This window comes from Dipodomys ordii, unplaced genomic scaffold, assembly GCF_000151885.1.
Source record: "Dipodomys ordii isolate 6190 unplaced genomic scaffold, Dord_2.0 Scaffold132, whole genome shotgun sequence".
Classification (NCBI taxonomy): Eukaryota; Metazoa; Chordata; class Mammalia; order Rodentia; family Heteromyidae; genus Dipodomys; species Dipodomys ordii.
The window spans coordinates 1,839,021-1,852,062 of NW_012267348.1; the positions used below are offsets into that span (position 1 = coordinate 1,839,021).

General features: G+C 53.7%; 1 protein-coding gene across 2 annotated transcripts in view; it reads left to right on the forward strand.

Moving 5' to 3' along the window:
• The first annotated feature begins 6,893 nt into the window (after window positions 1-6,893).
• Window positions 6,894-13,042, forward strand: part of Wnt5a (wingless-type MMTV integration site family, member 5A) — a 20,936-nt gene continuing 14,787 nt past the window's right edge. The window contains exon 1 of one of the 2 annotated variants that reach the window (XM_013030797.1): window positions 6,894-7,529. In XM_013030797.1, coding sequence (XP_012886251.1) covers window positions 7,524-7,529 — 6 coding nt within the window. In that variant the 5' untranslated portion in view covers window positions 6,894-7,523. Of the gene's footprint in view, window positions 7,530-11,416; window positions 11,495-13,042 lie in introns of those variants that run through there. The other variant, XM_013030796.1, reaches the window with a different exon arrangement.

The following is a 13,042-nucleotide window of genomic DNA, read 5'->3' on the forward strand; positions in this document are numbered from 1 at the left end:
TTTTGGTCGATCATGAGGCTTGAACTCTGGGCCTGGGTGCTGTCCCTCCGCTCTTCAGCTCAAGGCTAGCACTCTGCCACTTGGGCCACAGTGCCACTTCTGGCTTTTTCTGCTTTTATGTGGTGCTGAGGAATGGAATCCAGGGCCTCATGCATGCAAGGCAAGCACTCTACCGCTGAGCCACCTTCCCAGCCCTGGCTAAGATTTTTTTTGTAAATAAAGGATAATGGATAAGTCTTTGGTGCTCAGAGTCCAGTTACCAGATTTCAAACTCTTGTGTGGCACTAAAATGGACAAGTAAGATCATCGTGTGTGTGTGTGTGTGTGTGTGTGTGTGTGTGTGTGTGTGTGTGTGTGCGGACACACACACATGTGTGTGCATGTGCACGTGCATGTGCGTGTATGTGTGCATGCATGCGTGTACATGCATGCCAGTACTTAGTCTCAAAGAGCCTGGATGCTAACGCTTAGCTTTTTCCACTCAAGACTGGCAGATCCACTTCTGGATTTTTACTGGTTAATTGAAGATAAGAGACTTATGAACTTTTCTGTTTGGGCTGGACTTGAACCTTGATCCCCAGATCTCAGCAAGGATTACAGATGTGTGTCACTGGTGCCATCTCCTTTATTCATTTTTTTGAGTCTGTTCTGTATGCCAGTCAGTGGGAGGACAGCTTTGAACAAGACAGAAGAGGTCCCTGCTCCCATTGAGCTTATGTTCCAGTGAGAGCAAACAGGAAACAGACAAACATGATATAAATTAAATGGGGTTATGTTAGATCAAGAAGAAAGAAGAAAATCATTGCCAGTGAGGGGGTAGGTGGTCCTGGGGACAGAGCAGGGACTGTTTACATTTATCTTGAATCCATGAATCCATGGAAGAGTGAGGGTGCTCTGATGGGAAGGCACAGCACTTTGGGCACATGGAAGAGCAAATGTAAAGCATACGCAGGCTTGCAGTTAGGCATACTTGTTTGGACTTGATCTGATAAGCTCTTGGGAATCTCTGCAGGACTTTAAGCAAGAAAGCCCTTGATCACTGCTTCAGGGATCAAACACAGGAGAGAAGCCACAGTCCTAACTCTTCTGAGAGCAGGAAATTCCAAATATGCTGCCCAATGCAAGGTGAGAATTTGAATAAACTGTTGAATCTGGATGCTGTCATTCTAATTGAGGCAGGGGAATGCAAAGTCAAGGCTCAGAAGTTAGCTTATTAAGCCTGGCTCTGGTGGCTCATGGTTGTAATCCTAGCTACTCAGGAGGCTGAGATCTGAGAATTGAGGTTTGAAGCCAGCTCAGACATAATATTTTTAATCCATGATACTCTTATCCCCTATTAATCAACAAAAAGCCAAAAATGGAGGTGTGGCTCAAATGGTAGAATATCATTCCTTAGTGAAAAAGCTAAGCAGAACCCAAGGCCCTGAATTCAAGCATGGCAGTATGGGGGAAAAAAGGGTTCTGGTATCAGAAAACATTGTTGGTCCACCAGGTCGATTCTGAGTTTGTATGTTTGGTGCTTAGTGGATTCAGAAGAAGCCATCATCCCCAGTCCTGCCATTAAAGCAGTTTGACGTAAGGAAATTGTGACCTTGAGTCTTTGCTTTTCTGCCCCTTGAAGGCATAAGGATGAACTAGACAAGGAAATATTGCCTATAAAGAAATAAAGAAATATTCACAGAGTTGGCATCTGGTACTTAGTTAGAGCTGGGTAGCTGTTACTTGCAATTATTATTCAAAATCCTTAGCACTATTATCTCAGCATTTGTTTTTCTCATCCTTACTGAATTGTACCAATAATTGCCTGTCACATTCTTTCCTCTTCCAGTACTCTACCTTGTCCTTCTCAGACTGCCCTTGTCTCGGGAATTTACCTAGGAACTCAGTGACAAACATTTCTAGGGTTCACAGCTGCCATCTTTGAGCCACCAAGGTCAGAGAAAGGACCATTATTAGAACCACTTTAATCAATTTGTTTCTTATAACCTTACTGGTGAGAAAACTGAGAGTGAAATAGACAAGTGACTACTGTAGAGCCAGTATAAACCAAATAGAAGCTTCAAATTCATTTCTGTCAGATCCTGATGCCCATTAAGAAAAAAAACAAACAAATCCAAAATTAAAACCAAACAACAGATGCCTGAACAAAGGAAGCTTCCATTCAGGGTCTGCAAAAAGTATTGGAACAAGCCAGACGTGGGTGGCTCATGCCTGTAATCCTAGCTACTCAGGAGGCTGAGATCTGAGGATCATGGTTTGATGTCAGCCCCAGGAAGAAAAGTCCCTGTGAGACTGGAAGTGTTGCTGTGGCTCAAGTGGTAGAGCACTAACCTTGAGCACCAAGAGGCTCAGGGATAGCGTCCAGGCCTTGAGTTCAAGCCCCACAACAAATTAAAATCTAAATAAATAAATAAATGTACCAGAACCTAAAAATCAAGGAAATCCCTAAGTTAGATCAGTCCCAGTGCAAGAAGAGTTTGAGATTTTCAAGGAAGCTCCTTAGTTCTTTCCAGAGTCCAAAAATGTCCTCTAACCTCGAGAGTCTTTGTCACCCACCAGGCCAGTGGCTGGTGGCAGGACAGGGTGATGGGGTTACTTTGACTGTGGCCATGTGGCACCAGGAAAACCCCAACCCCCTTCCGGCCTCTTTGTCTTATTTAGGGCTCCATTTGCCCCTGTCCTCTCACATAGCCCTGCTGGTCTTGACTCTGAAGCAAAGGAGTAAACATCTTGGGGCTCTTTATTAGTTTATTTCAGAAGATGGAGCCTGTTTGTCCCTGGGGTCCGTCCTTTTTTTATGGCCTCCAGCCCTTCTTGACAAATTCTAGTGACTGGAGAGAACCCCCTGCTTTCTACAGCAGATCATTAAAACACCACCATAAACCCAGGGCCATAAAACATTATTTGCCTGAGCATAAAAGGAGGGTAGATTTTCCCAGAATGACAACAGGCCCTGCTTTCTCCTGCTGGGAAAGGCGGCACAGGGGTGCAATGGTTTCTAAATTCCTTATCTCACAACTGCTTTGTGAAACAACCCTGTTGGGAGGGCAGCCAAAATTATTGATTTATTTGTGCCACAGATTCCAAAGCATTTTTAATGAGAGAACATGGCCATGCCTTGCCAGTGTGTCTTGGGATAACTCAGTCAGAGAGCACACTCTCTGGCACTGACACAGTGTGTCAGAGGAAATGTGCAGTTCTACAAACCAGAGGGCTGTCTGTGTGTCACAAGCCTTCCCAGAGGGAGAAACATCCATCTCTCCCTTTCCAATGGTCTGCTCATTTTCCAGCCCAAACCAATCAACATGCCCAACCGGACTGGTTCTTACAGCTAAGTCTGGCTTTCCAAGGAAGCCTCTACTCATAGTCCCCCATTGAAGGGGATTTCTAGTTGGTTCCCCATGACATCATCTGGCATACTTCTTTCATTTATTCATCTTTCATTCATTTGGTTCTTATCAAGCACCTCTTAAGTGCCAGTTACTGATCTAAGACCTGGGGTCACAGCCATGGAAAATATAAATGAGGTCCTGCTGACACAAGCTTATTGCTTGTGAGGCAGCAAATATCATTAATATCAGATTCAGCTCATCCTATTATCTGAAGTCATGGGGACCAAATAGGCCTAGACATTTTGATTTTTTTTGGGGGGGTGGTGAGTGGGGTAAGAACAGGTCCATATCTTATGTGTTGCAAACCGGACCACATTTTCATCCGAACAAGGATCCAATAATCAAATATGTTCCTTGTATTTCTTTCCAAGAAAAGGGTAAGCATTCACTTTATGTGGTAACAAATGAAGACTATGGTCTTGTCGTGTGAGTTACAGTTTTGAAGAAGCAGTTTGGAGACCTGTTGTCAGACCTACTTGTTCTAGAAGAGCAGGAATCCAGGCCCAAGTGGATGCCTGGCCCATGTTCAGTGGGGGCTTTCTTTCCACTCACTGATTTTCAAAGTAATCTCTCTTTATACTCAGGACTCCTACCAGGTAGAGTATCTCTTTCTGTGTGTTGCTTTGTGCATGTATTTAAGAGGCTTATTGAGGTGCTGAGAGGCCTTAGGACCCAGCCAGAGGCCCTTTCCCAGCTAGAAAGTGGCAGGGCAGGAACTAAAACTCCAGGCTCCTGAGCGGCACTCTGGGCCACACTACCCAATGCTATCTTTCTCCATGGAAGAGTACAAAACAAGGAACAGGGCGATTGGGGCTGTGTGCAACACGCCAAGGCAATTGGACAAAAGCAGTCCATGTCCCATACAACTCAGAAAACAGCCATTAACATTCGTCATTGGGTGTTTCTGGGATGATTGTATAGGTGGAACAAATTCTCAGGCTAAGTCCTTTGATCCTTATAGAATCAGCTCATCTATACAAGGTGCCTCTTCGATTCTAAGGAACTAGGGTGTCATGAAGCTTCCTTTCCTTCCAGAGTTCCATTCATAGCCACTCACTTCCTGCCACTTAGTGCTGCTGGGTCCTGGAGTTCTGCTGCCCCAGGAGAGAGCTGAGAGGACCTCTGGGAGACAGGAATTTCAGGCTGCAACCACTGGGCAGAAGGGCTAAGGAGAATGGGAAGGACAGGGGGACATTTCCTGCCCCAGGCCCATTTGCCAAGCACAGAGACTTCTCTCTCTCTTTTTTTTTATAACCTTTTCTCCAGCGGGCAGATCTTAATCCACATGAAAAATTATAGAACACCAACTAGAGTCTAAATGTTCAAAACCTAGAGAGAGTTAAAGGACACTTGGGGAGCTGTCTCAAGGAGTAATTTTGAGAACCTCAGGCTTTCTCTCCTTAAGGCTGCCTGTGCCCTTGTAACAAAACAGTCCGACGGGGATAAGCAGGAGCATTTATCTCTGCAAGTTTATGGAAAGCTCACAAAGCCAAAGCAAGCTGAGGACAGAGAAGTGCTCACATTTGTTCCCAACAACTAAGGTCTGGGCAGGGGCAACAGGGAGTAGGGTGATGTAACTGGAACCTCTACTTCCGCATACCCTAGGGTGGTCAGCTGTGTGTGTTGGGGTGGGGGGAGGGTTGGCACAGGAACGACCCTAAAGAGCCACCACCTGAAAGTATGCAGGTCACGGATGGATTTTGTTGCCTTCAGGTCAAGTGCATACAGATGACCAACTACCAAAAGTAGATCTGTGTGTGTGTATGTGTGTGTGTGTGTGTGCCTCCCTCTTGAATCTTTGACCCCTAAAGGAGGAGAATTATAAAGAAGAATTGAGCTGCAGGATGAGGCACTGTTTGGGGGTGGTGTCCCTAGCGTGCTGGGGGCGGATGCACCTCCCCTTCAGTCTTGCCCAACCAGTGCCCCCAAATCACGACAAAGTGTTCAAAAGTTCCGAACCAGAACCCGATTTAACTGAAATTCTTTTCTTCTCACCTGAGAACAGACGCCTGCCCGGGCGCAGCAGGACCACGCATCCACGAGTCCCGCCTGGCCTCGCTGGGGCTGGGTGGCAGCCAGGGGAGCAATGGTGCCCCCCCCGAACCCCTGCTGCACGGGGCCCACCCTATGGTCCAGGCTAGGGGCTTAGGTACCCTTCCCTAAGAGTAAGAAGGAGATTTATTTCCCCAGGAGCTTCCACAGCAGGCAGCAGTCCCAGCGGAGGGGACTGGGGTAGGCTAGCCAAGGAATCCAGCTTAGAGAGTTGGGGTTCAGCCTTGCACAGGTCGGCCGCTTTGGAGGAAGAGCTTTAGCCAGCCCGGCGGCGGGCAGCAGTGGCTTCGGAGGAGACCTCTCTCAGCAGATGCCTGGGGGATGGGGAACCTAGAGAAGGGGGCCCAAGGCGGGGGAGGGGGGGAAGACGTACCCCGCCTTCCGACACCCCAGCCCGTAGCACGGCTTTAAAATCCTGCGAAGTTTGTCATAGGCCGGCCTCACCACGCATGCGCAAAGGCAAAGTTTAGGGTGGGTTTTTTCCCCCTCTTTCTCCCCCCCTCCCCAGCTTCCCTCTCTCTTTCCAGCCGCCTTTGGTTCTGCAACTTAAAAAAAAAATCCCCCCCCCCCTCCCCGGGTATAGCAGAGGAAAGAGGGAGTCCGGAGAGAAGGAGGGAGAAAGTGCGGCAGTTGGCCAGGAGGGCCGGGGGGTGGGGTGGGGGGGACGCGGTCCCCGCGGCGGTCAGTCTGCGGGGCACCGGATCGCGTGGAAAGCTTGCTGCAGGCTCCCAGGCGCCGCCGCCGCCGCCGCCCAGAGTCCGGTTCCGTGCGGCCGCTGCCCCGCGAGCTCCTCCCGCCGCCTGCGCCGCTGGGTCCCGGACCGTCCGCCGCCCGCCGCCTCCCTCCCGCCCCGCGGACCCGGGCGCTGATCGTGGAGGAGGAGGTGTGCAGCCTCGCGGGCCACGGTCCTCCGGAGCTGAGTCGCCGTCTTGGCGGAGATCTGCGTCCTCGCTCCTCCCCAGCCCTGCGTCCGCGGTGCCCTCGCTCCTCTCCGCCCTTCGCCCTGGAAAGGCGGGGAAAAGAGGGGGAGATTAATCCGAAGAGAGAAAAGAAGGGGGTGAGGCCAGGCGGAGGGGGGGGGCGAAGCAGCCAACGACTCCCCTCGGGCAGTTGCCCTTCGTTCTCTCTACCCACCGCGCGGCAGAAAGTTTGGAACCAGCTGGCACCTATTTTGCGCCCCATTTTTTTTAAAAACCAGACCCTAAAATGAAAGGACAAAATTTGGCGCTGACTCGTGCAGCTCTGATGGCGACTTGTGCGTTTTCAGCCGTATCTCCTGGAGAAAAGGCCATGCGCGCCTGATTGTTCGGTGGCCCCAAAGCTGCTGCTGCTGCTGCGTGTGTGTGTGTGTGTGTGTGTGTGTGTGTGTGTGTGCGTGCGCGCGCGCCTGGGTGTATGTGTCTGTGTGTACACAGACGTCCACACACTAGCTCGGCTACAGGATCAGCTCCTGGAAACAGACGTTTCGGCCACAGACCGGAGAGGAGGAGCTGGAGCTCAGGAGGCGTGAGTCGCCCGAGTTTGCAGAGTCCGTGGTGTGAATGAACTGGGGGCACCTGGGCGCAGGGATCGCCCCCCTCCCTTCCCCCGCCTCGGGCCAGAGTAGAGTAGTGGGGCATTTTTTTTTCATCCTCTGTGAAGAATTTTTTTTTATTATTTGTTGTAAAGTCTTTTGCACAATCACGCCCACATTTGGGGTTGGAAAGCCCTAATTACCACCGTCGCTGATGGACGTTGGAGAGGGAGCGCCTCGCCGCGGAACAGTCGCCTGCGCGCCCTTGCCGGACCGCGGCTCCTTCACTGCGTCCCGGAGCAGCTCTGCCCTTGCTGCGGGCCGGCGTGCGTCGGCACCCCCTCGGTTCCCGGGCTCTGCTCAGCGCCACCCTACCTCGAGATCCCAGGCCTGGGCGCCAGCGCCTGCTTTGGCTCCGGTTCACTGCGCCCACCCGACGCGCCCAGGAGGACTCCGCAACTCTGCTCCGGAGAGTCCCGCCAGGTTTAACCCGGCCGCTCCGCCTGGATTCCTTGGCTGCCCTCGCTCGGGTGGCGACTTCCTCCCCGCGCCCCCTCCCCCTCGCCATGAAGGTAGGTGTGCGGCGCCGCCGACGCTCGCCACTTTTTTTTTTTGGAGGGTGGGGGGAGTTCACTGAGTTCCTTCCATCTCTTTCTATCCCTCCATTTCTCCGCTCGCCTTGGGGAGGCTGAGCTCTGGCGTCGCTGGCAGGGACTCCTACCTCTCCGTCCTTACCCTCAGTGCACTGTCTCAGGGTCCCCGGGGAGTTCTGGTCACACCAAGTATTCTACAAACTTGGGTGAACTTCGGAGGAAAAAGTGGGGAAGAGCGATGACCACCCCCCCTAAAAAAAAAAAACCCAAACAAACACACAAGCAAAACAAAAACGGAGCGCAGGTCACTGGTATTTTAACCCTGAGAACTTCCAAGTGGAATTTACTGTGTGCAGTTTGGGTAAACGGGTCAGGATTCAATTCAACAAATGTTTATCCAGTGCCCACGGCGTGGATTCGTTCGGGAGGGTGAGTGGCCAGCGCGCGAGACAAAAAAAGAAAGAAAGAAAAAAGAAAGAAACGGGACTCGTTGGTTAGAAGAACCGGCTACCCAGGACCAGCTCTGGCCCCACCCCCACTCCACGGCGGAGGCCAGGTTGCGAGCAGGCTCGTCCTGGCCGGGTAACCGGAGCGGGGCAGGCCCCTGTGCCTTTAAGAGTGCCTGGCGGGGGGCCAGCGCGCACCCCAGCGCGGGGAGCCGGGTCGCGTTATTAGCATTATTAGCCGCCACTGGGTGAGCTCCGGCGCTGCGCCGCGGCGGTGGGGGCGGGAAGCGGTGGTCCTGGTGGCTCTCATCCCGACGGCGGCGGGAGCGCCCCGACCTCCGGAGCCAGCCGAGTCCGCCCGGTCCTTTACAAACACTAGGGCCTGCGGGTCCGGAGAGCGGGAGGGGGCCGGTTTGTGAACTCGTGTTTGTTTTAATTGTCAGTTGTATGTTAAAGCCGAGTCACACACTCCGAGGGTCACCGAGAGTTCACTTTTACGAAAAGTTAAAGAGGCTTCTAGCACTAGCACTCAGCTCTCCAGATCACTTTCTGCCCTCCAGGATTTTATCCTAATTTCCATTTTCTTTCCCAAGATCGTTCCCATTTTTCAGTTTCCTAGATAAAGGAGGCTAGCATTGGAACTAAGATGTTTCCTAAAAACAACCTCTCGCCTAAAAGGTTTTATTATTTTTTTAAATCCTAAAATCCCTCCACCCCCAGCCCTGTGTTGCTTTCCAGTCCTTGTCTGCGAGCCCTTCTCTCCCGGCTCTGTCTAAATGGACAACTCAGTTGGAAATCATTTAGGCCCTGTGGGGAGATCACACCCCCTCGGCCCCTCCGCCCTTGCCCTCCGACTAACGTGAACACAATCGCTGCCGAGTCAGCCGGAGATTTGATTTCTAGACAGTCTCCACCAGGAACATTTCGAGGGGGCGATGCCGAGAGCGCGCGACGACCGAGGGACAGTGGGGAGTGTTGGGTGGGGGGTGCGCGCGCGCTCCCTGAGCGGAATGGGAGGAAAGTAAAGAATCGTCTTCTTCCCTCCAAACCCCGTCAGGGAAGACCTCCCGAAGAGGCCGAGTCAATGTCCCTTGTCTTCCCCTAGCCTCCCAGAGCGCTCCAGTGCACAAGGGGTTAGCCCTGTGCGTGCTGATCTCTGAGCCCGAAAGGCTGCCTATTCTTCCCTCGCTGTGCGGTGCCGGCTGCCCCCTGTTGGTCACGCGCCGGTAAAGCACCCCACAGTTCCGTCCCTTCCTCTGGGCGCGCAGTGGATCTGCTCTCCTTTCCCACCTCATCCTTTTGGACCACCAGGCCCAACATGGCCCCCGTGATCTCCCCAGCTATACCCCAGACGAGCTGCAAGGCGCAACCGTTGAGTTAGGAAGAGGCCATAGGTCTAACCCAGCAAAAAGGGATTGGTCAACTGGACGAAAGGTTAGTACTCCTTCTGGACATAGCATGGACGGTGTCTTCATCCTAGGAGGCCATACCCGCAGCTTCCTAGGATTTGGTCTTTCCAGATTTCGGTGGAATTAGATGTGTTGTTTTCCTTCTCCTCTATTAAAATGTGGGGGTGAAACAGCCCCCAAAGATCAGACTTGGATTGATCTTTCCTTTTCTTTCTCCCCCAATACCACAATGCCAACCTCTGATCAGAGTTGCCTGTGTGCCCTGTGCTGTGAGAGTTTGTTAGATGTTCCGCATTGTAAAGTGTAAGGGGAAAGAGTCTGGTGGAAGAGAGGGGTGTTGATGTCTGAAGATCCCTGTGGATGTGATGGATGAAGGGCAGGAAAGAAAAGAACCCCACCAGATCATTCTTCCCTTGGAGCCTTCCTGTTTCTGGACCTGATGTCCATTCCAAGAACCTGGTGGTCAGAAGCTCTTCTTTATCCATGTACTGATTCTGGCCCTGCGGTAGCCTTGCCTCCTCCCTCAGACTATTTCCCTTAATGCTTGTGTGCACACCCAGCATGCTGTGTACTCACATCCCAGAGGCTTAGTGAGCCCTAGCTCCCTCCACTGAGCCCGGCTCCAGTTGTGGGGTGTAATGGCTTCTTTGCTGCCTCAAAAGCAGACTTCTTTCTGGCCTCCGTCTGCTCCATTCTTCTCCAGCTCCTCTAGATTCCGTCCTTGGTTTTCAGACAGACATCTCAAGTTTGTGGCTGCGAACTATGCTTTGCTTTCGTCTCCTTCTTCTTGTTCTCTACAAGTTTCTCCAACTCTTTCCCTGCTTTAAGAAGAGACTGGAGTGGGGAAACATAGTTTAGTTTCTAGCAAGAGCCGAGATTCTTCTTGGAGTCTCCCATCTTCCTTTCTGCCACCATAAGCCTGGGTCAACTTCTTCCGCCTAGTTGGCATCTCCCATTTGGGCCCTAAATGTACAGTCTGGTCGACAGGATGCCCAGACGTGAGGCAGGGTCAGTGGCCAGAGGCCCTTGCTCAGCCTTTGCATCTTTTCTCTTAAGGGATTGTCTGCCCTGCAGTCGGGTGCCACATAGGTTTGCTCCAGCGTCCTGCAGCTCCCACCTCCAAGGGGGGTGTCCTCTGATCAGCTTTCCCCTGTCGTTGTTCTATCTGGTCACCCTCGGCCTGCACCCCAATTGACACCTATAACCCAACGCGAAGGGTAGTTTTTAGGAAGTGGCTTAAAGGGGAGACACTAGATTGAGCTGTAGTGGCTTGGGGTGCGCAAACGCCCTCTTTAACCTTATTTCACCCCTGCGCCGAACATCTCAGAAGCCCCCCCAGTCCTCCTCTCTGTATACGAGAAACAGAGTCTCAGGATCGTAACCGTGTTGGCTTTGCCGGGCCCCTGTTGGAAAACATTTAGCTCATTCTTCGGGAAAGTCAACTTCTGACCAGAACTTTTGTTTTACCCTTAGTGTGACAGTCTCCCGAGAGGTCTCATTTCATACTGTCTTTTCGGATCAGATCTCTTGGTAAACGGATGGGGGACGTTTTACCCTTGAGTCGATGTATTTATTAGTGAGTTCACTATGGGTTCCTCGAGTCTCAAACTTGTGGGGCCCTTTCTGGGTTGCGACAGAATTGGAGTGGGAAGAAGGCCAAGGTGTTTCCGGGCAAGCACACGGGGTTAAGTGGAGGCTCCACTCCAGGCGCTCTCTGGTCCGATCCCCAATTGAGCCACCCCCCTTCATCCCCCCCCTTACCCTTACCCAAGAGCTGGGGAGACCCGAGTGGAGGGAACCGGATGGCTCCATTCCCAGTTGGCTCTTGTTCTGGGAACTTGGTGGAGTCGCCCCGGGGACGCAGGGCCGAGAGTGGGTTCGGTTTGTGTGGCTTCGGCTCTAACAAAGAGATTCGCTGTAATCCGCGGAATCTGTTATCAATTTCTCCGCTGCCCGCGCCCCGCCCCGGGCGCCCCGCCCGCAGCAAACTCGGAAAGTGCGCGCGAACAGCAGCGATTTGGGAGCGCACCCCGAAGACCGTCCGAACGTGTGTATCTGTGCACGCTTATGTGTGTAAATGTGCACGAGGGTGAGTGTATCTGTGTGTGTGTGTGTGTGTGCGCAAGGCTTCGGGCGCCCTTTGCAGAGTCGACTTTGCTGCCTGGGCCGCGCGCGAAGGCAGACCTCGCCGCCCACCCCTCCCCTGGAGGAAACTTGACACTCCGGGCGGGGGTAGGGAGGGAGACAGAGTTTCTCTCTCCTCGGCTGGGGAAACTCCAGATTTCTATTCTCCAGGATGCGCCCCTAACTTTGCGGCGCTTTAGGGGGGTGCGTCTGGGCCGTGGGCTCCCGCAGCCCCAGTGGGCCGGCGCTGGGGACCACCTAAGCACTTCCTCCCGGAGAAGCCCGCAGGGGGCCCGGCCCGAGCCCCTCCGGGTGGCTGCCGCCTCCAGGGTTCCGTCCGCGCCGTCACCGAGCAGGTTGCCGGCGGAAAGCCCTGGGCCCGCCTAGAGGAGGCTCCCCGTTCCCTCCTTTCCCGAGGAAGGGGCTTCCGCAGGGGCTGCGGGCGGCGTCGCGGCCGTGGTCCGCCTCGCAAGATATGTGGACCAGCGTTTGGGAAACGTGCTCCTCTCGTCCGCGCCCGCCGCCGCCTGCAGGTGGAGGAGTCTCCGGTGGGGAGGATCGGCAGCGGAAGCTCCCCCTCCCCATCCAGAAAGTCTTCAGCCGCCGGGTCCCCCTGCGCCCTGGAATCCTGGGGGGCACACCACGGTTGTTCCGGAGCCGGCGCATCTCTGGCTCCTGTCGGGGGGGGGGGACGTCGGGGATCTCGCCAGTCCCGGCCTTTAGGATCTGAGCGGCCCGAGTCTGCGCCGGGCTGGGGAGGCCAGGCTCGGGGCGGGGGGCCTAGTTTCCAGCCTCGCAGTGAGCGGCGAGGGCGAAGGCGCCCGACCACCCCAAACCAGGAGCGAGAGAAACTCAAGGCCTGCTGGGTTTCACGTCCCCTTCCTCCGAGGCAGCTGTCAGGAGACAGAGAGAAAAATCAGAATTTGGGGGGTATGGGGGGGTGTTGGATGGAGGGGGTGGGAAGGGCAGGGAAAGCATCCTCTCCCCAAACCGGAGCCCCGAGCCCTTCGTTCCTCCATCCCTCCGCCGTCCGAAGGGGAGGCCGCGTGGGGGAGGGGGCACCTTTCCGGGGGTACGTGTGGGGGAGCCGACCTCTCCTCGCGTTATCCTCAGGTCCCCTCCCCATCTTCTCCCCGCCCCACGCTGGCTGAAGAGCGTCCAAAAGGAAACCCAGGCTGCGTTCCTCCCATCTGAAAGAAGCTTCTCTCCCTCCCCCCTCCGCTACTCTCCCCCCCCCCTAAAATCGGGCCCGTAAACTGATTATGAAACATAGCATGTTAATTCGGAACTGCTTTTCCCAGCTGGGCACTCGCGCGCCGGTCCCCGGGGCCTCGCCCCCACCCCCTGCCCTTCCCTCCCGCGTCCGAGGGGGCCGGTTTGTGAACTCGTGTTTGTTTTAATTGTCAGTTGTATGTTAAAGCCGAGTCACACACTCCGAGGGTCACCGAGAGTTCACTTTTACGAAAAGTTAAAGAGGCTTCTAGCACTAGCACTCAGCTCTCCAGATCACTTT